Raw genomic sequence first — 22,321 nt, forward strand, 5'->3', positions numbered from 1 at the left:
TGAACAGCAGAATCGAGTATGTTTATTTTACACAAAGTACAATTCAGTATATGCAGAGAGGTACTCAGCGTCACACCCATGATCAATATCCTCTTTATTTTCATTGGGTATGTCATGGAAACCCTGGCACACCACTTAGCTAAAAATCACACAAAAGACCCCCTGGAGACATCAAACTGATGTTTTTTTCCCCCAAATGATAGATTTCCTCTTCATTAGTCAAATCCGATAGTGATATTCATTAATAAGGAAAACTAAAGTTTTCAAGTATCAACTCTGAATGGCAGAGACCGTAATCTGTTATTAGCCACCAAGAGCTCAGAAGAGCAGAGAACTCAAGAAGAGGCAAGCAAGAGCACTACGAAAATTATATTCTTTTCCATGAAATTCAGTCCCACAGCTCTCTGAGCAAGGGTCCAAGACAATGGAGAGGCAGGAAAGCTGCTGGAAGGGCCTGTTTGCAGGCAGAAATGCACTGGCTGTGCCTCGCCCCGCCGTGTCCTTTCCGCAGGTGGGTTCTTTACTGGCTTCACTTTAACTTGGTCCTCTGACTTTGGGTTGTAAACTTTACAGTTCCAAGAATCAATTTTGGTTGAACGCAAGCATCCCCATCCAAAACAGAAGTGTTCTCATGATATGAAGGCCTTTCTGTAGACTGCATGTATATATGTTTATATTTATATAAGCTCCTAGGCGAGACAAAGTTTCCTTCCTCTTAGCAAGAGAATACTGCATCCAGCAACACTGCTTTGGCTAGCTCTTTTTCCTGTAAGGCCTCATGTGTGCGACAATTGAAGCAGCTATTTCTCCCTTCCTCTTGTTCTGGCCAAAATAATCTAGGAACTCACCATCTGGTCCAACCAAGTACATTATTATTGTGTGATCCACCTGCAGAGAAAAGCGGGGAGAGTGTGACAAAGATTACCAAAATAAGCTGCTTATTTTACTGAATGTATCCTGCAAGATAAGAGAACTTTACATTCATGCTTAAATAACCTTTGTAGCATCTATTATTCATGGAATAGGCTTAAGCCTATTATAGCAAATTCCTAACAAAAATTGTCTAAAATCTTTTGTGTCCTAAACATCTGCACTGGTTATTGCTTGTCACAGCTAGAACCTGAAATTCTTTTGGTTTAATCCTTAACACATTTACTCACACACTCTCTGAGAAAAGAATTCACCTTCTAAGAAATAGCTGCTGCAGGCTTTCATAAAGCAGTCAATATTTGTGGAATAGCAATGCTGTTGAAAAGTACCTTCATTTTTGAGTAAGGTATCTCCTCAGACCCTAAACATGTTACAGACATCACATGGAATTAAGTGTTGGTGAAAAACTGCTTTCTTTCGTAAGTTCTTGGGTTTATTCCTTTATGTTTTAGAAAGAACTGGTTGTCGTTCATTACCGCCAAAATTCTGCTTACCATGCTTTATGAGAAGAAATCAGAAAACTAATCACAAGTTTAAATAATCTATAAAGTTGAACAATATTTAGTTTTGATATCAGTAATTCAAACAGAAACAGGAAAAGAAACATTTTTCTCCCCAAGGCAATTTTTGTCTCCTCCACTGAATAATCCTGTCTGAAATCAATCCATCACCTGGAAAGCAAACCTTCAGAAGCCATAAATGCTGCCCTTCCCCAGCCCCCCAGCCCCCACCGCCAACTCACGGAGTCATCTTAAAAATCACCTGGAAAGCAAATCCTCGGGAGCGTAAATGCTGCTCCCCCCAACCACAGAGTCATCTGAAACTCAGCATCCATTTTCCCAGCAAAGTCCTAAAACGGTCCCAGCTCTAACTTTAACTAAGATTAGTCACCAGTTTTTTTAGTTAGACACTTCCATAAAACCCAATTTCAAGTGAGATTTGGCACTTAAGAGTCCTTGGAATTTATTGCAGGCTTGATTGCTATTTGGCAAGACAAAGAAAGACAGGAATGTGATTACAAATACCAAACTGGAGACACTGCCCAAATATACCCCAGCATGCATCATATGTCTGTGAGGGTATTATCTTTTATACACGCATTCTTCAGACAGCAAATGGAAAGAGCACCTGCTCCCCGCATAAGGAAAGAATGTGCACCAAAAGAGCGCCAACAACTGGATCTCAAGTGCTGCGGGGCAGTTCACTGTCGGAGCAACACGGGGAGCTCTATTTCTCCACACAATTGACACAGAAATCAGAAGTCAGTCTCCAGTTCTCTCTTCAAGCCTTACTCTGTAGCTTACATCACTCTTTCTCCCTATTTCTTCCTTTCCTCTATTCTCTGTTAAAAAAACAAATTACAGTATGTGGGACTTATTTTCTGAGTGTTCTCAATATAAATTACCTTGTAGTACACAACAAAAACATCGTTTTATCTGTATCTGTTCAACTTGTCAGGTCACTCCTCAATATTCCTTTGGGTTGTGACAGAGCAAATTGACATTTATTCTAATATAGAGGTCTTCCAAGTTCTAGTACTTCCTTGTATAGAAAAAGGACACTAGCATTAACTGACAGATTCTTTCACATGTCATCTTAAGCCATGAAACAGGTATTCTCCTCCTCTACAAATGGCATCACAGGCTGGAGAGAGTAAATTATATAATTGCTAAGTGCCAGGCCTAACTTTAAAAGCTAGAATCTGTCCAGTTTTAAAGTCCACCAACTTTTATCACTGTGTTGCCTCTAGCTCCAATTCTAGTGGAGGGCAGTAACTCAGTTTTTTTAGCGTGCAAGTTACGTTTTAGTGTGAGTTACGTTTTGAAAAGGTAATATATGCACATAGAAAAGGAATATCTAGTAAATTTATACAATGAAAATGTCCCTCCCCATCCTCACACCCAGAGTGCCTCAGTTCCCTTTAAAGGGAACCAATGTCACCAGTTCCTTCTGTATCCTTCCAGAGAAATTCTCTGCATCTACTATGTGTATATATCCACTTCCACTTATTTTTTTAATACACAAGTAACAATATATTATAGAGTACCTGCTTTCTCATTTAACAATATATTGGACATTGTTCTATATCAGATTATACACAGTGGTTAAAAAATGGTTACTGGATTTTCAGTCTTTTCTCTTTACAATGCCATAGGGTATATTTGTAGGATAAAGTCCAAAAGGTAGAATCTCTGGGCTAAAAAGTGTATCACTTTAAATGTGAGAGACACTGTTAAATTGCCCTCTAAGAGGGTGTATGAGTTTAATTCCTATCAACAATGCATGGGAGAGCCTGCTGTTCCAAATTCACTCCTCCAGTGTATTTCCTGTTTCTCCAATGTTGACAATGTTTTCAAATTTCCTGACCACTGCTGAGCTAAAAGAAAAATGTTACCTCATTATACAATTCACATTTTTTTAATTAGGAAACTGAACATTTAGGTTTGAAAGCCATTTGTATTCTTTTTTCAACAGTACTTTCTAACTAATACCTATATAATAATTATTATATATAAAAAATACAATAATGTGCAGATCCAGCTTTCTATGGAATCCCAAATATTTGGTATACCCAGTTCGATCAGTCTGAAGAGTGCACTCAAAAGCCAGAAGCTTACCTTTTGTTGCTGTTGTTTCAGATTAAGAAAATTTCATTCCATTACATCTCAACGTTAACCTTAAAGGTACCCCCTTACTTTCTGCAGGTCCTTAAATGTTAATAGAAGTTTCCCAAACTGTCTTATGGATGAAAATCTGTGACCTCAAGGGACTGAAGTCACACTAATGAAAAGCCTAAGAAGCTGGAGAGTGTCTCCCCCTATTGGATGTTTAGCAAATGTACAGCAATGAATTCCCCATCGAATTTCATCAGAAGTCAAATTCTTATAGCAGTAGGCCAGTATTTCTAAAAATGGGGCCAAAGATACATTCTACAAGGTCCAAGAAGTCTCCATAAGACTTACATATTTTCGTTTTCATTTGTAATTAAAAAAATGAATATCCATATTCTGGATTATCTGTGTTGTGAGTATAAATTTCAGTGCCCAGGCTTGTATTTGCTTCATGATCTCACTGGCACCTAGCTGTCCACTGCTGTTACAGGCAGACATGAATATGATACATTCTTGCCACATCAATACTAAACAGGCAAGGCAGGCTACACAATGAAAGGTTTCAAAGTATTTTAAGTAGAAAATGCAGAGGGGCAGTTGAGTAGCGCTGGGTATGTGACAGCAGTCTGACCGTAACCCCCTTCCTGCCGTGAGCAGCACTTTGGTTTCAGCAAAATCTCTTGTCACTGTAACTGAATGTTTTCAGTTTAAGTTTTGCAGGCTGTTTGGGTTTACTTGTACAACTTCTTTCTGATTTATGACTTTCTGACTCTGAGTTATGAGTTCTAAGCATAAGACTATGGAGTGTTACCTAGTTTAGGACTGTCTACATTTAAACAACTTAATATAACTCATTTAATGCTGGAAATCAGACTGATGAGCTCATGTATTCCTGCTGTCATCATCAGATAAACTCCAAACCAGTTAACACAACTCTCTGTAAAAAAGAAGTCTGGAAAGTCCTTTTCCTATGGTTTCCTCTCTCGGTCACTGTGGCTCTCTGCACTTCTCTTATTCTGCTAGAGCAGCAAGAGGAAAACAGAGGAGGGTCCCTCTACTTTCCTTACAATTAAGGCTTAAGGAAAAATGCTCATGTTTCTCATCTTTTGCTCCAAGGAATCCAAGTTTCCCTAATTCTACAAGGCAGCACAACTGGAAGACAAGATTACTGTGTAGGCTGAATTAAGGCAAACGGGCCAGAAGCTTGCTTTTAATTTCGGCTGTAGGCTCCAGGGGCACACGTGTTCCAGGTTCAAAGGGACAGAGGAACCACGGCTGGCTGTCGAGACAAAGCACTGCACTGAGACATCCCACCCGCTCTGCGTCTCACTCTTCGGACGGGCCATGGGGAGCTGCTGGATCAGTGATTCAGGGTCTTGGCCATCTTTCTTTCTAGAGAGACAGCTTCACAGCTAGAAAGATCTTACGATTACCCTGCCCAAACAACATTATAGAAAAACCAGAGTGTGACAACTAAGAAAACAACTGAAATAATGCTAAAATACAATGCCGACTCTTAATGTGACAGGAGAAAAATGTCCAAATTGAGAAGAAAATTGGTGGATCATGGTGGTGCTAATGCCCGTTTTTGGTGCTTCCCTGTGAAACCACTGACAAGAAAAGAAACACAGTAACTCGGGCATGACCCTAAGGCTTCTGGGGCAGTGCTGATGAGTATGAGGATAGTTCATATAAGAGCGACACCAGTACAACAGAATTTCTGTTCCTTGTCATTAAAAAGCACACATTTAACACCTAACTGTCCAACGCATATAGTCAATGGGCAAATAAACCTTTTATCTTTTGCTTTTCAGAATTCTCATTCAACCTAAAAATGCAGTTCTCCATGGCCTAAAACTGGTTCTCCAAAAGAACAATTTCTGATACCTCTATACTGGGGACACAGTGAGAACCAATACAATCTCTTCGAAATAAGTGTTGTTCCAAATGACGGCTTCTCTTTATTTACAACATGGCACCCAAGTATCTGGTTTTAAATTGCCCTAAAATTCTATATGTCACTATAAGAGAAAAACAGGCAACTGAATTATCAGAATAGTGAATACAAATCAAACAATCATCTTTTAAAAAGCGTGCTTCTGGCTGGGCGCAGCGGCTCAGGCCTGTCATCTCAGCACTTTGGGAAGCTGAGGTGAGCAGCGCAGATCACCTGAGGTCAGGAATTCCAGACCTCTTGGCCTCGCCTGGCCAACATGACAAAACTCCTTCCCTACTAAAATTACAAGAATCAGCTGGGCATGGGTGGGCGCACGCCGGTAATCACAGGGTAATCTCAGCTACGCGAGAGACTGAGGGAGGAGAACTGCTTGAATCCGGGAGGCGGAGGTCGAAGTGAGCCGAGATCATACCACTGCACTCCAGCCTGGGTGATGGAGTGAGACTCCATCTCAAAAATAAATAAAAAGTAAAAAACATGCTTATATTATCCTTTCAAATATTCAAAATTCCTAAGGAGGCTGGGGGCAGTGGCTCCCGCCTGTAATCTCAGCAGTTTGGGAGGCTGAGGTGGGAAAGGCCAGGAGTTCGAGATCAGCCTGGCCAACATGGTGAAACCTCGTCTCTCCCAAAAAATATAAAAAAGTAGCCAGGTGTGGTGACACGCACCTGTAATCCCAGCTACTCGGGAGGCTGAGGTAGGAGAATTGTTTTAATCTGGGAGGCGAGGTTGCAGTGAGCCAAGATCGTGCCACTGCACTCCAGCCTGGACAACAGAGTGAGACTCTGTCTCAAAAAAAAAAAAAAAATTCCTAAGGACTCTGCAATAATCTTAGGTTTTCTCTCTTCTCAGAAGCCAGTCAGTCATTGAAAGTCTTATGACTATTTGGGATCTGGGAGCTGATCCATGGGTTAAAACTGGAGCATTTACTCACTATGTAGTCTTCATCTTCATCCTTGGGGCCAGGGCTGTAATACACTCTGTATGCTCTGGCCACTTGATCGACTTCTTCTCTCGTGCCAGTCAAGCCAACCAGTTTGGGAGAAAATTCTAAATAAAAAATGAGACAGACAGTGAAACTGACAGGGGTTAAAAAGGGCAAAGGAAAACTTTTGAGGGTAACAGGTATATTCATTTTCTTGACTGTGGGATGGTTTCAGTTACAAAAGGCAACTAATTATATACTTCAAATACCTATACTTTATTGCATGTCAATTATACTTTAATAAATGTGTTAGAAGTAATTATACATACAGCAGATCCTTCATAAAACATATTTTTAAATAACCTCAAAGTTTTAGAAGACATGTATTTGAATGTGTCATATAATAAATATAAATATAAAACTATTCTTTAGTGCTTTTAACCAGTTATTAAATCAATGTTAACATAATTAAAATTCAGATTCCTGATTTTTAAGCACATATGCTGAACTTGAGTCTAGAGAAATTAAACTTGCCCACTCTCACAGCTGAATTAGACCCTAAGCATCCACTCTCAATTCTACTATAATTTGTAGTCTTTAAAAGTGCCTAACAGCTTTTAAACAGCATACAGAGATGTTTGATTGAAATTCCTCCATTGAAAGTAATACCTTCCTTAGAAGCAGAAAAAACAATCCTAAAATTCCTATAAAACCACAACAGACCCCTAATAGCCAAGGCAATCTTAATAAAAAAGAACAAAGCTGGCAGGATCACACTACCTGACTTCAAAACATAGTACAAAGCCATAGTAAACAAAACAGCAGGGTACTGGCATAAAAACAGACACACAGACCGATGGGAACAGAATAGAGAACCGAGAAATTAAGCCAACTGATTTCTGACACAGACACCAAAAACATACACTGGGAAAGGACAGTCTCTTCAAGACACGGTGCTGAAACTACATCCCTATTTTTATCATATACAAAAATCAAATATAAATGTTGGAAAGACAAATGTAAGACCTGAAACTATAAAGTTAGTAGAAGAAAACATAGGGGAAACACTTCAGGACATTAATCTGGGAAAAAATTTTGTAGACAAGGCAAAATTTTATAGAGCACAGGCAACAAAAGCAAAAATAGGCAAATGGGATTATATCAAAACAAAAAGCTTCTGCGCAGCAAAGGAAACAATAAACAGAAGGAAGAGACAACCTGAAGAATGGGAGAAAATATGTGCACACTATTCATCTGACTAGGGAGTAATATCCAGAATGTACAAGGAACTCAATCAACTCAAAAGCAAAAACAAAAATAACATTTTTTAAAAGGGCAAATGATCTAAATAGGCATTTCTCAAAAGAAGGCATACAAATGGCCAACAAGTATATGAAAAAATGCTCAACATCACCAAACACCAGGGAAACGCAAACCAAAACCACAATTAGGTATCATCCCAATTTGAATGACTATCACCAAAAATACAAAAAAATAACCAATGCTGACAATGATTCAGAACAAAGATACCTCATACACACTGTTGATGGAAATGTAAATTAGTATAACCATTGTGGACAGCAGTATGGAGGTTCCTCAAGAAACTAAAAACAGAACTGCAATACAATCCAGGAATCTCCCTATTGGGTATATATCCAAAGGAGATGAAAACAGTATATTGAAGAAACGTCTGCATTCCCATGTTTACTACAGCACTAATCACAATAGCCAAGATATGAAATCCAACAGTACTCATCAACAGGTGAATGGATAAAGAAAATGCGGTATACATACATCATGGAATACTACCCAGCCATATGAAAGAATGAAATCCTGTCATTTGTGGCAATGGAGATGAGCCTGGAGGATACTACTAATATGTTAAATGAAAAAAGTCAGGCACAGAAAGATAAATACTGCATGTTCATATTCATATGCAGAAGCTAAAAAAGTTGATCTCATAGAAGTAGAGAGAAGAACTGTGGACACTAGAGGCTGGAAAGGATAGGGGAGGAGAGGGACTCTGTACCCCATAAATACGTACAACTGTTATGCGTCAATTAAACAATAGTTACGTGTTTGTCATAGTAAATGTTTTATTTATTTTTAAGACAGAGTCTAGTTCTGTTGCCCAGGCTGGAGTTCAGTGGCGTTATGTCCGCTCACTGCGACCTCCGCCTCCCGGGTTCACACAATTCTCCTGCCTCAGCCTCCCAAGTAGCTGGGATTATAGGCGCGCAGCACCACGCCTGGCTAATTTTTGTATTTTCTAGAGACGGGGTTTCACCATGTTGGCCAGGCTGGTCTCAAACTCCTGACTTAAGGTGATCTGCCCACCTTGGTCTCCCAAAGTGCTGGGATTACAGGCATAAGCCACCATGCCTGGCCTGTCACAGCAAATGTTTTAAATTTATAAAACATGTGCTGAGTTCAAAATATGTTTATATTTAATTATTCATCTTTAATCTCCCAATGAACATACTTCCAGAATATATGTTTGTCCTAATTTTACCAAGAAGAGAATGAGTTACAGCGCTGGAATTAGAAGCAATGTGTCCTTACTCTCAACTCAAGGCTTGATTAACTTAGTTGATACATGAAGGCCAAGTTCAAATCCTTTCTCTGTGACAAAACATAAAGAGCACTGCATCAGGAATTGAGAAACCCGTTTCTTACTTATGCCCTGACTATCCACAGTAATAATTCCTAGCTTCATCTTTTTATTTGCCCATAAAATTGGTGATAATACCATTTGTCCTATTTCACAAGGCACTGTAAGGTTCAAATGAACTGATATTCCAAAAACTTTAAAGCTAAATAAATGTAAAGTATGATTTAAAAAACATACCTTTCACATACTTTGCGATGGCTTCTTTTGTGTCCCTCTCTGGGTCAATGCTGATGAAAAGTGGAGTTAGATCTGGCAGAGTTGTAATGCTATCTGAAAGAGAGTTCCAATTAGTCCGTATTCACACCCTAAGGGGAAAGACAAAGAAAACCAGCAATAACAGTAGAGTAGAGGACGTGCTGGACAGCTAGGTGTTTCGAAAACAGACGGACATCTTAACATTCAGGTGAAGAGGAAGACGACGGGGAAGGGAATGGGGATGGGATGGCCTTTAGGAGGAGCAGACTCATACACAGTAGTATTGTCTGTGGTGGATAATACAAGGTTACATATCCTGTCAACTGCCTGCGCCAGCGCGTAAGTGTTCTTCCCCTGGATAATATCATGTGGCTATCTTATCTCTTAATCCACTCCAGTATCTGTAGTTTTTTTCACTCCCACCATGTCTCAAGGGCAAGAAGGTAAACTGTTAATAAGAACTGAATATCCTGAAATGATACACTTTATGGAGGCACCCTTCCTTCTTACTGGTATCAGTAAAATGCCACAGACTGCAAACCATTGCAAAGATTTCCTAATTTAATTGTCACAATCAGTGGGGAAGAGGCAATGGCGGCCTCACTGATGCAATAAAAGAAGGAAAACAAAAGCCGAGTTAAGGGAGACACACTGACATTTTTAAGTGATCTAACATTTCACATCAAAACAAGCTTCCTTCAGTGGAGAATAAGGTCACAAGACTCAAAGCAACAAACAAGCCAAATGCTGAGATTTTATGTTCTTACAAATCACATAAATGCAAAACCCCACCTAACAATAATACGAGAATGTGAAAAACCTAGTAACATTAAGTAAACATATACTTTGTATAGTTAGTGACGGCTTTCTTACCTATTTCATCCACGACTTGAATCATCTTTTCTAGTTCTTCTGGACAGACATCAGGGCAATGAGTGAAGCCAAAATAAATCAATAACCACTGACCCAAGTAGTCCTTGTCAGTTTTATGCTCCCCAGTATGAGTTGTGAGGGAAAAGGGTCCGCCAAGTAAAGGCTTGCCGATCTGTCGCTGCCGTTCCTTCTCTAACTCTTAAGGAGACACAAACATACACACCAAAAAAAAGTCAGTTTAATCAGAGGTACTCAAATACCTGACATATGGCCAGTACTATGTTACTCCCGGTGGGGGCACAAAATGTGGAAAAACTAGTTTGTTTTCAAGAAGCTAAAAAAATCTTTTGAGAAAAATAAGCACGAAACATTAAAACAAAATCAAATGAACTACTATGGTATGTTGTAAAAAAGGAAACAATATTTCTTCTTTTTCAGGAACAATTCAGTCCTAAGCCATTAGGTGTGTCCATGCTGGGGGCAGGGAGGGGCTGCAGTGGCCTACAGCTGCATGTCTGAACCCAAGTGGGGTACGGTGGGTGGCCTGGCATATGGAGTCTGATCCTGCGTGGCGAGGTGAGAGTGGCGATGGGACCTTAGTTACACACAGGAAATTGATGAAATAAATGAATATATTAAAGACAAGAGAGTTACAATAGGAAATGGAATCAACTATGGAGAGGAAGAAAGCTAGGCTGAACCCTGTAGTACTGGAAACACACTGGAGGTACTAGTGTGAGCTTCTATCTATATAGATAAAAAATAAATATAGATATACATAAATACATCTATTTTCTCACCATGTCCACTGAGAGGACCAGGGAGCAGACACACTCCAAGAACGATGAGCCCAGAACCTGACTTCTAAATATCATTCCTGACTAAAAGGAAACAGCTTTTTGGAGAAATGGCTGATACCAGGGTTGCGGCAAAGAAAGTGGAAAATGAGGCTGGAACCTCTTGTTGTGGCAGAAGGAAAGCGGAACTCAGAGAACATGTCAAAGCCACAGAAGCCTGCTGCAAGGGGGCCACGGCTGATCAATCTGGGACAACTTGGGCATCAAAATAAAGAGACTATGGATTGAAACTGAATGAATATACAGCAAACAAGTCCACAGATATAAAGAAACGAATGCATTGATAGTGTGATGGGGAACAGAATATTTAAGTATACATATGCTAATACAAATCACGAAAGACCATTAATTACATGAGTAACTTTTCAGTAGAAAACCTGTTAGACACACATTAATCAAGTGATCAAACTGGACACTATCAGTAATGGGACAACTGGTACTATGTGGTATCTGACCAGATGCAAGGAGAACACAGCATCACTTTTGTGATATTCCTGCCAAAGTTGAACAACCCGAATGACCTGAATGAGGAAACATCAGACAAATCCAAGCTCAGAGGCAGTCTGCAAAATAACTCTCCTGTAACTGTCAAAGCTGTCAAGATCGTGGGGGTCAGGTGAAGTCTGGGAAATTGTTACAGATGAAGGAGGCTAAGGTGAACAACTAGGTACAAGGTGGTGTGGTTCTGAAACGGATGAAACGGATGTCTTTTGCTATGAAAAACGTCAAGTAGCAAAACTTGGAAGACTGAACTGTAATCCAGCCTGGGCAACAGGAGCAAAACTCTGTCTCAAAAACCAACCAAACAAACAAAACCCTGTCTGAAGACTGAACAGTAGCAAAACATCAGTGTTAATTTTCTAATTTTGATGGTTGTATCGTGGTTACGTTCGAGAAGGTCCTTGTTTGTAGGAAATACACCAAAAAGTGTTTGGAGCTGATGAGGCAACATGTCGGCAAATAAATACTCTCAAATTATTTAGGAAGAGTTTTAAGATTATTTCATAACACATTTTTTAAAATAAAACAAACGTTAGAATTGCACTTGAAATTCCAAACTAAAGTCAAAAAAAGCCTCCATATTCTAGAATTTTCCTGCCACAACTTTCCTAGCTTTTCTTTGTGAAACTAAAGGAACTTACTGCTTATTAGACTATGAAAATCTTACCAATACTACTTATTATGCCAAAAAGTCTGAGAGAGAGATATATATATATACACGTATATCAGTACAAAACTTACACTGCTAAGTTCCCAAAGCCTATGAATTCCCAGATTTAATCATTGGCCTTTGTCTATAATGTTATCAAAAGAGACTCCAAAGAATGGGAAAGATTTAAGCAATACTTTAAAGATTTACCTAAAACCTCTAAACCAAATCTTAGAGAAGTCCTAGGATATTCACTAAAATACAAAGTTCTTATAAACAATTTCTAAATATTTCAAGATGCTAATCCAGAGTAGTTCCTGGCATTTCCTGACCAGGCTCTCTTCACCACTCCCTCATCCACAGAGGGCATGCAATATCTACTCGCACCATGCTCCTTGCCTGATCCCTGGGAAGCCTTCTCAAATCCCAAGGCTGGGCCTCGCTTTTGCTCTCAGAACATGCTAAGCTTCCTTCTGGCCTGGCAGAACCGCATCTAGTAAAATCCTTTACTTCTGTGTCAGTTTCCCTGCCGTGTGCACCTCAAAGGCTGGAGTGCATCTTAGTCATCTTTGTACCCTCCAGATTTCATCTTGCCCAGTCAAATCTATCCACAGTATATCTTTTAACACTCTTATGCAGTGGTATCCTAGCTTGGGTCCTGGAACAGATAAAAGACACTGATAGAAAAACAAGTGAAATCCAAATAGAAGCTGTAATTTAATAGTTGTGTGCCATTTTAAATTTCTTAGTTATGAAAAATGTGCCATGGTTATATAAGATGTTAACATTAGGGGAAGCTGGGTGAAAGGTATATAGAACCTATGCTATCTTTGCAATTTTTTTGGTAAATCTAAAGTTGTTTCAAAACAAAAAGCTTAAAAACAACGAAAAAGGTGTTAGTCCATAGCCAGGAAGAACTTTATTTAGGGCTGAGCAGATGACAGCTACTTACTCTCTGCCTTTTCTTTCTTCATGTACCTCATTCCAGCCAGTAAAGCTCCTCCAATAGCAAATGTGATTGCTAAAGACTTCCAGGAAACAGGCTACTAGGGCAGGGATTTCAAACATAAAAATTCTAGTAAGATGCAAATATTTAACCATATAAACTTATGACAGTAGTTTTTAATAAATATACACACAGGCCATGATGTTGTTAAATGTGCAAAATGTTTCAGGGATGAGAAAATGCTCAAAGTTTCTGTGGATGCAGTTAGGTCTGGGATCTGAATTACAAAGACAGTCATCTCCAAGGGAAAGTTCCCTAAGTCAGTTTCTCTTCATGTTTAAAAACCAAACAAACAAAAATACAACCTCAAGTACCATGATTGTTACAATGTGTGACCCTGGCTCCAATCCTGACTTAAAAACCAATTATGGCCCGGCGTCGTGGGTCACACCTGTAATCCCAGCACTTTGGGAGGCCGAGGCGGGTGGATCACCTGAGGTCTGGAGTTTGAGACCAGCATGGCCAACATGGTGAAATCCCATCTCCGCTAAAAATACAAAAATTAGCCGGGCGTGGTAGCGGGTCCCTCTAAACCCAGCTACGTGGGAGGCTGAGGCAGGAGAATCGCTTGAACCGGGGAGGCGGAGGTTGCAGTGGGCCGAGATCGGGCCACTGCACTCCAGCCTGGGCAACAGAGCAAAACTCCGTCTCAAAACAAAATAAAAACCAAAAATCCAAACACACACACACAAAAAACCATTATCTGTTTATGCTGATACTGAGAATATAAACAAACCAAACGAAATTTGGGAGGTTAACCTAACTCTAGCTTCCAGAAGTAACAAAGCCAAAGTACAAGAGGCATCTAAAAGTGGAGCTTCCCGCAAATTACTGCCATTATTTCTTTGTACCCTTATTCAACTCCCCAAATGAGGAAGAAGCTGGCCAACTAGGCCTAACTCATTAACCTTCCCGCAGCTCCGAAAACCCACTTCTTTTACCACAGAATAGTGGCTCTCAAGTTCTTTCTGGGTCAGAACCGGAACTCGAGAGAACCCCAAGAAAAAGCACATCCACACATAACTAAGTTCCATTTTTTGTTTCAATTTCAACGTATACATGGAACTCTCGATGAGGCTCAAGTGACAAATTATAAAAGTCCTCTGACTCCTCAATCACAGTCAACTTTAGGTTCACACCCTTAAGAAAATCTGAAACTGGCCGGGCGCGGTGGCTCAAGCCTGTAATCCCAGCACTTTGGGAGGCCGAGGCGGGCGGATCACGAGGTCAGGAGATCGAGACCATCCTGGCTAACACGGTGAAACCCCGTCTCTACTTAAAAAATACAAAAAACTAGCCGGGCGTGGTGGCGGCGCCTGTAGTCCCAGCTACTCGGGAGGCTGAGGCAGGAGAATGGCGTGAACCCGGGAGGCGGAGCTTGCAGTGAGCTGAGATCCGGCCACTGCACTCCAGCCCGGGTGACAGAGCGAGACTCCGTCTCAAAAAAAAAAAAAAAGAAAAGAAAAAAAAAGAAAATCTGAAACTTATTTATTTTTTTTTTTTGGTGGAAACGCTAACATAAAATCCAAGTCCGGGCATCCAGCCACGTGGAGAGGGTGTAAGTAAGGTCTCAAGTTCTCTCTGGAGAACTGGGACTACCGGCAAAGCACGGGAAATGCAGGATGAAATTCCATGACGCAGGTAAGGCGCCCAAGCTGAGGACAACTTTAAGGGAGGCGGAGTAGTTAGTGTTTGAGTTTAGTTACGATCAAGTGGGATGTGGCGGCTGGGCTGGCCGACAGCAGCGACGAGCACCAGAAGGGTTCCAGATGTGCACTCACCCCGGGCTTCGAGGGGCGCGTGGAGTCTCTGGGGCCCTTCTCCGACCACGGGGGTGGGGGTGGCGGCCTCGCCGTGCTGAGGGGCCGGGTTCCTAAGCAGTAGCCAAGGAGCCCCGAGGCACGCCACACATCCCCTTGCTGCGCGCAGAACTGCCTCAGCAAGACTCTCGCAGTCCCCTCGGCTGGGCCCCAAAGCTCGAGTCCGCGAGGCAAGAAGCGCCAAAGTTGGCCACCCAGAGGCCGCATAACTCGTCCGGGTACTAGCACCAGCATCGCCATGAACTTCGGAGACCCGGTATCCTTTGACCCTCCCCGCGATTTCCGGTAACGTTTCGCTTCCTCCGGAAGTCTGAAGGAGCCGCTCTGTCCGTCCCGCTCGTTGGTGGCGCGGTTGCTTATCCCGTAGTCAGGATCCTTTCAGCTCAGGGGCCGGCGCACGGTAGGTAGTTCCTTGCGGCTGGAGGCGGGTCCGGCGCGGGCTGGGCGGTGCCACGGGACCGCGGTGCCACGGGACCGCGGTGCCACGGGACCGCGGAGCCACGAAAGGGGGATACCTTAGGGGTCCAGGTGGGCGGCTGGGCCGAGGCAAGGCGGCCCCAAGCGCTGGGGGCGCGCCGCCTTGGTCGGGGGCTTAGGTGACCACAGCCAGCTCCTCGCCCCGGGGACACCCCAACCTCGGAAGAGAGAACACACTGCCTAGAAACCCACAGGACTAGGCAGCCCCCGTAACCCTTCCTTGTCTGGCCGACTTTGTCAACGTCGTCTTGCCGGCCAAGAGGAAGTGCAAGATTGTTGACTCTTTTACATCTTTGAAATAGAAACCGACCCATTGCAATTGAAATAATCTGTAACTTAAAAAAAAAAAATTGCTAATTAGGATAATTTGAGTGGTTTGGGTGGTCTGGAAGAACTTTAAATGCCCAGCGCTTCTAGTTATTTAATATTATATTGTACCCTAATTAATAAAGCATAGCAGTGTATAAAGAAGTGTAGATGGCATGATATCCCGTCCCTTAACTTAGTCTTTCTGGGCCCCAGTTTCTTAAAATACTCTCACGGACTCCCTTGCTTCCTAAAGTTTCGTGATTTGAAGTTTGTTACGGGTTCCTCGTCTGGAACTGCTTATGTTCCTTACCAATGAGGCCAAGAGTATCCGTATGTTTTTCGTTCCTTGTGCAAGTCTAACTTCATTCCATCTGCCTTATAATCTTTAAGATCCGCAATATTAACCACTTCCTCCCCGCCCCTACCTCGGTGGTTGCTTTGCAAAAACCTCTAATGACTTAACTACAGATCTCGCTCCTGTGTGGCTTTTTTTTTTCCCCCCAAGGGACCGACACCGAGTAGGAGAAACTCGTGCTCTGGTGAGTGCTGGACCAGAGCATGGTTGGTTTGCTTGTTTTCTATGAATTGGCCATACTAGCCAACTGTGCTGCTCTCTAACCCAGTAACGGAGCATCCTGTTACCTGTGTTTTTTGATTGTTGGTTGGACTAGGATTTTCAGAAATTTCTGCCAGAGTTCTTAAATGTTTGTTCAGCACTTCAAGTCGTTAATCAAACTATTTTTTTTCTATCTTAAAGTTGCCCGTGGGTAAGATTTTTACTCTTTTATCTTTGTGTATTTGTTTGCCCAGGGATAATTTTTTCCTGTAATTGACAAAAAGACATAAAAGTACCTTGTGTAGTCAGGCAAATAGCATACAAAAAGTATTGTTCATCTCTAATTGCCCAATTGTAGGTTACCTGATCAGACACCCAAATTAAGATTGAAGTCAGTGTTTCTAGCTCATCTATTAAATTTTATTTGCTAAAGTGCTTCTTTTAGTAGCAACTTCTTCATATTAATTTTATAATATTAAATAAAATACTATCATTGAAAACAGTTCTTGGGGCCAGATGTGGTGGCTCCCGCCTGTAATGCCATCATTTTGGGAGGCGGAGGTGAGTGGATCGCTGGAGCCTAGGAGTTTGAAACTGCAGTGAGCTGTGATCAGGCCACTGCATTCCAGTCTAGGCAACAAAGCAAGATTATGCCTCTAAAAAATAAATAAAATAAAAATAAAATAGTTCCTGACTCAAAGTAGGTGTTTTATAACTGCATTTTGGATGAATTGCTAGTAACACCTGAGCCTGATGGCAAGGACCCATGAAACCTTAGTGTCAGAAGGTGCCTACAGTGTTATCGTGTATATCCTTATCACTTTTATTACTGCTGTGAAACCACCAAAGTTAACAAATGAGGTTTATGTTTTGTTTTCCAAGTTAGATATTTTTCTTTTTTCTTTTCTTTCTTTTTGTTTTTTGAGACGTAGTCTCCCTCTGTCACCCAGGCTGGAGTGTGCAGTGGTGCGATCTCAGCTCACTGCAACCTCTGCCTCCTGGGTTCAAGTGATTCTCCTCCTTCATCCTCCCAAGTAGCTGGGACTACAGGCGCGTGCCACCAGCCTGGCTAATTTTTTTTTTTTTAATGTATTTTTGGTAGAGACAGTGTTTCATCGTGTTAGCCAGGACAGTCTCAGTTTCCTGATGTGATCCGCCCACCTCAGCCTCCCAAAGTGCTAGATTACAGGCGTGAGCCACTGTACCCGGCCCCAATTTAGATATTTTTCTTGAGAGAAGCAGGGCATGGATTAGTATCATCTGATATTGGTTCTATCAATAGTGATCAGATTTTGTTCTTGACATAACTTTAGGCTGGTTTGACTGGGACAGCTAGGCCCTAACTTTTTGTGAACTTCCCAGCACCCTAATGTGTTTACTGCATTTTTGTTCCAGACCCCTGCCCCTTGGGCCTAACTCCTAACCACAAACATTTCCTGCCCCGACTTAAGTTTCCTTTTGGTATGCTCTCTGCATAGAAAACGTCTGCTGCACCCTTAGGCTAGGAGCCTCTGTTAACAGTAGTTTCTCTTAACAGAGTCTCCTTTATTAATCTCTAGACTTCCCCTGCTGCCCCCTTCACCTTTGACAATAGAGTGAAGGAAACATACTTTTTTCAGGATAGAGCTACTTCTTTTACAAGTTCATTATTGATGCTTGAAGGCTTTCCACAAGGAACTTCAGCCTTCTGCCGATCTTAAGTATTGGAGAAGTTTTATTAGTATGATCTTGTAGCAACTTTTCAGTAATTAAGCATCCTTGGATATGGGAGGCCTGAGGCAGGTGGATCACTTGAGCTCAGGAGCTTGAGACCAGCCTGGACAACATGGCAAAACCCTATCTCTACAAAAACAAAAGAAAAAAGCCCCCCAAAAAAGCCAAGTGTGGTGGTACATGCCTGTAGTCCTAGCTACCAGGGAGGCTGAATTGGGAGGATCACTTGAGCCCAGGAAGTCGAGGCTACAGTGAGCCGTGATTGTACCACTGCACTCCAGCCTGGGCAACAGGCAACAGAGCCAGACCCTGTCTCAGAGAAGAAAAAAAAAAAAAAAAATTCTCTTATGCCTAAGGTGGTTTTCTCAAAATGCTGGCTACTTACCCTGTACCATGACTTGATGGGAATTTTGAGAGCAACTCTTACAAACTTTTCTACATTATTCTCTTCTATTAAAATGTTGCAGTAGTTTCAATTATCTGAGGCTCATTAGACAGATTTTCAGATATATAATTTTAAAATTATTTTCCTTTTTTTTTTTTTTTTTTTTTTTTTTGAGACGGAGTCTCGCGCTGTGTCACCCAGGCTGGAGTGCAGTGGCGCGATCTCGGCTCACTGCAAGCTCCGCCTCCCAGGTTCACGCCATTCTCCTGCCTCAGCCTCCGAGTAGCTGGGACTACAGGCGCCCGCCACCACGCCCGGCTAGTTTTTTGTATTTTTAGTAGAGACGGGGTTTCACCATGTTAGCCAGGATGGTCTCGATCTCCTGACCTCGTGATCCGCCCGTCTCGGCCTCCCAAAGTGCTGGGATTACAGGCTTGAGCCACCGCGCCCGGCCTAAAATTATTTTCTTAACATGCATATAGTACTTTATGGTTTACAGAGATTTACAAAGTAATAGTTTACTGTGATCAGAACTCAGTTGAAGCTCACAATAACGTGTTGAAGGTTATTTTGCTCCAGGAAACACAAGGACTATAATTCAGTTCTGGGTCTTTCCTTTCAAAGCAGCTTTCAGCACTTTATAATACCTCTTTAAAACTTAGATAATGTAGCATATAATAAATGGTGCAGGCAGACTTTGAAAACAAAGTTCACTAAAAACTTGCCATTCTCCTTTCTATTCAAAAGCGAAATATTTCCTTAGGTCTTCTAATTTTTCCAGGTTTGATTTTCTCTAAATTTTTGAATTTTTTTTTTAACTTTATAATTTTTTTTTTTTTTTTTGAGATAGAGTCTCGCTCTGTTGCCCAGGCTGGAGTGCAGTAGCACCATCTCTGTTCACTGCCAGCTCCGCCTCCCGGATTCATGCCATTCTCCTACCTCAGCGTCCTGAGTAGCTGGGACTACAGATGCCTGCCCCCACACCCAGCTAATTTTTGTATTTTTTAGTAGAGATGGGGTTTCACCATGTTAGCCAGGATGGTCTCGATCTCCTGACCTCGTGATCCGCCCGCCTCGGCCTCCCAAAGTGCTGGGATTACAGGTGTGAGCCACCGTGCCCGGCCTATATATACATTTTTAAACACACATAAAAGTAGTTAGAATAAACCTCTTGCACCCATTCCTAGCTTCAACAATTATCCTCTACTCATGATTTTTTTTGTGTGTCTGTATTTGGTGGAGGGAGGGAGCTATTTTGAAAAACTTTCTGACATTAGAATGCTTATTAATTCTAAATTTCCTCACTGGAGGTGGCTTTGAGTTTTTGATCTCTCTGTTCACCAGGACCAATCTTTCTGAGCTCCCCCAACATCTCCCTGAACCAAGAAAGGAAAGGCTAAACTCGCTAGGAGAGTCAGTTCCCTAACCACCTGGTTCTTTTTGCCCTGACATACTCACTTCTGATCCTGACTGTCTTCCCTGAATGTGTTTCTGAAATCTGAAATGCCCCCAAATCAGAAACTTGAGCACCAACATAAAGCTCAAAGGAAATGTTCATTGGAGCATTTTGGATTTTGGATTTTCAGATCAGGAATGCTCAACTGTTAAGTATATTCCAAAATCTGAAAAAGTTCGAAATCTAAAATACTTCTGGTCCCAAGCATTTTGGATAAAGGGATACTAACCTTATTTTTAAAAGCCGTGTATATTCAACACTTTGGATCTCTCTTTTTCCCCCAGAACACATTGCTATTTTGAAGTGTGCCCCTTGGTGCTTCTCTCCACATTAACTTTCCTTAAAAATTGCCAGTTCTTAGGATAGCCTTGAGTTTTTCTAAACTAAACTGTGTTCCAGTGGAAGGTGTATTTGAGAGGATTTTTGTATCAATGACAGAAAATACATTTGATTTAGCTTTAAGCCCAGGAGAATTTATGTGCTGATATGTGTAACTAAATGACCAGAGATTGTTCTAGCAGGGACAGGTGAATTTAGGTATTCAACTAATGTTTTCAGAAATCTCTGTCTTTCCATCATTCAGAATTGTTTCCTTCTGTGTTGGATTTCTTGTCCGTTCATTTTTCTCCAAAAATTGAAGCCTTAGTTTATCAGCATAGGAGACAGTGACAAATTTTGCTAGTAGTGCCAGCGCCTGTCCCAGGGCTGATGCTTATTGTGACCTAGCTTGAGTTGCATGCCTACCCCTAACTGGCCAGAGGAAACTGGGCTTTTATTGGCCAGGTCTGGGCCATGTGTCTGCGATTTCACTTCCCCAGCTGGTGAATGGAGATGGAGGTCAGACCACAAGAACTGAGAGTGGGAAATTGGAAAAATGCCTAGAGAAAAATTGGGGTGCTGTCACCTTAAGAACAGGAAATGAATGCTGGGTAGGCAAAAATAACAGCTGTCTTCTGGAGAGAAGATCCAATTCATTGGGACTAAATCCCCTCGAGGAGATCCACAACACATATTGTCACCATAAAGGCTCTGAATTTAAAGACAAAAACAAGCTCACTTGGCAGGGGATAAGATCACCCCCCAGAAATAGTTTTCTCTTAACCTTGGTGATAATATTCATGTTATATACTTGCTAAGTTATCTTCTGATTTGATTCTTCTATTAATCTGAACTTGGAATCGCAAATATTTGAAACCTAACATAAGGCTAGAGATTTTTAAACTGACTTAGATGGATTTTTGTATTTCCTGTAATTTATTGAAGTTACCCGCTTTTCCAATCAGATTACCTCTAATTTACACACCCTCATACATACTTACTGACTTGATATCTAATGAGATTTTCAGATGGGGACTGCAGGAAGAAGTGGGCAAATTAAAAAAAGTATGAGAACACCATGTGTAAGGATTTCCATCTCTTTCTGGTGCTGTTACCTATTTTAGGGCTAGATATGCCCAACCAGATTAAGGAAGAAAGTAGCTGAAACTCATAATTAGGTGGATTAAAGAGTGTATCATTAGTAACAACAGTTTTAGGATGAAAAGAGGCCCCTAATTCTCAGATAAGTCAAACTGAAGTCTTATCCTTATTCCAATTGTGGAGTTGTTTTCATCTCTTATAGGAGTACTCTTAGAGTTGTTGTAGGAGTACTCTTAGAGTTGTTGTAGGAGTACTCTTAGAGTTGTTGTAGGAGTACTCTTAGAGTTGTTGTAGGAGTACTCTTAGAGTTGTTATAGGAGTACTCTTAGAGTTGGGATTTTACATGTCCGTAGAGGTTTCAGTAGGAACTCTGTAGATACATTTGTCAAATGACTAGAGATGAGGAGTCTGAAAGTAATTTTGGAAAGACAAATGAATTTTTAGGTTTTAAATAATTCAGACACCACAGCAACAGTTTATTACTATAGTCTTTATGACAAAAATTGTTGACAATTTAGGATCTTGGCCTTTGATTTTTGTTTGAATCATTAGCGTTCTGGGCTCATTTAAGAGATTATAATTTACAGTTTAAACAATCGAATAATAGTTTTTTCAAGGTTAAATCTTGCTCTTTTTGGCCACTGAGGCAGGGCAGAGATCATTTATAAGAAGAAAAGATTTCATCTTTTCTGTTTTGATGTGGGGTAGGTTAATATTCAAGTTTAAAAGAAAAAAAAAACCCTGGTTCAAATTAGGATCCAGGGCTGGTGTGGTGTCTCCTACCTGTAATCCCAGCTACTTGGGAGGCTGAGGTGGAAGGACTGCTTGGGTCCAAGACCAGCCTGGGCAGCATAGTGAGACCATGCAAAAAAAAAAAAATAACAAAAAAAACCACAAACAAAAAAAGCAAATTTTAATCCCAACTATTGAAGAACCAGGAACCACTGCTCACAGAAATGATAATAGTCACGTCAGTTGGTTTTTGTGCTGGATGTTTTTGTTATTGTTGT

General features: G+C 41.2%; 2 protein-coding genes across 4 annotated transcripts in view; one reads left to right on the forward strand and one right to left on the reverse strand.

The window, feature by feature from the left end:
• Positions 1-15,703, reverse strand: LOC112609624 (protein SCO1 homolog, mitochondrial). 3 transcript variants are annotated; one of them, XM_025362576.1, is made up of 6 exons: positions 14,958-15,703; positions 13,123-13,213; positions 10,257-10,361; positions 9,273-9,365; positions 6,434-6,549; positions 1-888 (listed from the first exon to the last, which is right to left on the reverse strand). In XM_025362576.1, the coding sequence occupies exons 1-6, from the start codon at positions 15,234-15,236 to the stop codon at positions 754-756; spliced, it is 819 nt and encodes a 272-aa protein (XP_025218361.1). In that variant the 5' UTR covers positions 15,237-15,703; the 3' UTR covers positions 1-753. The 3 variants fall into 3 exon arrangements, with proteins under 3 accessions (XP_025218361.1, XP_025218360.1, XP_025218362.1); XM_025362575.1 differs by having other exon boundaries at positions 10,164-10,361; XM_025362577.1 differs by having other exon boundaries at positions 10,164-10,361; positions 13,123-13,216; positions 14,958-15,256.
• Positions 15,307-22,321, forward strand: part of ADPRM (ADP-ribose/CDP-alcohol diphosphatase, manganese dependent) — a 14,253-nt gene continuing 7,238 nt past the window's right edge. Inside the window, exon 1 of the mRNA XM_025362574.1 lies at positions 15,307-15,396. The gene's annotated coding sequence lies outside the window, so the exon portion shown is untranslated. The remainder of the gene's footprint in view (positions 15,397-22,321) is intronic.

Source organism: Theropithecus gelada, chromosome 16, assembly GCF_003255815.1.
Source record: "Theropithecus gelada isolate Dixy chromosome 16, Tgel_1.0, whole genome shotgun sequence".
NCBI lineage: Eukaryota > Metazoa > Chordata > Mammalia > Primates > Cercopithecidae > Theropithecus > Theropithecus gelada.

Coding starts and splice junctions, on each gene's coding strand:
- LOC112609624 (XM_025362575.1), bottom strand. CDS start 15,236: ATGGCGATGCTGGTGCTAGTACCCGGACGAGTTATGCGGCCTCTGGGT. Junction 9,366..10,163: donor TCAAGTCGTGGATGAAATAG/GTAAGAAAGCCG, acceptor ACTCTCTTTCAG/ATAGCATTACAACTCTGCCA. Junction 6,550..9,272: donor CATCGCAAAGTATGTGAAAG/GTATGTTTTTTA, acceptor TTTTTTATTTAG/AATTTTCTCCCAAACTGGTT.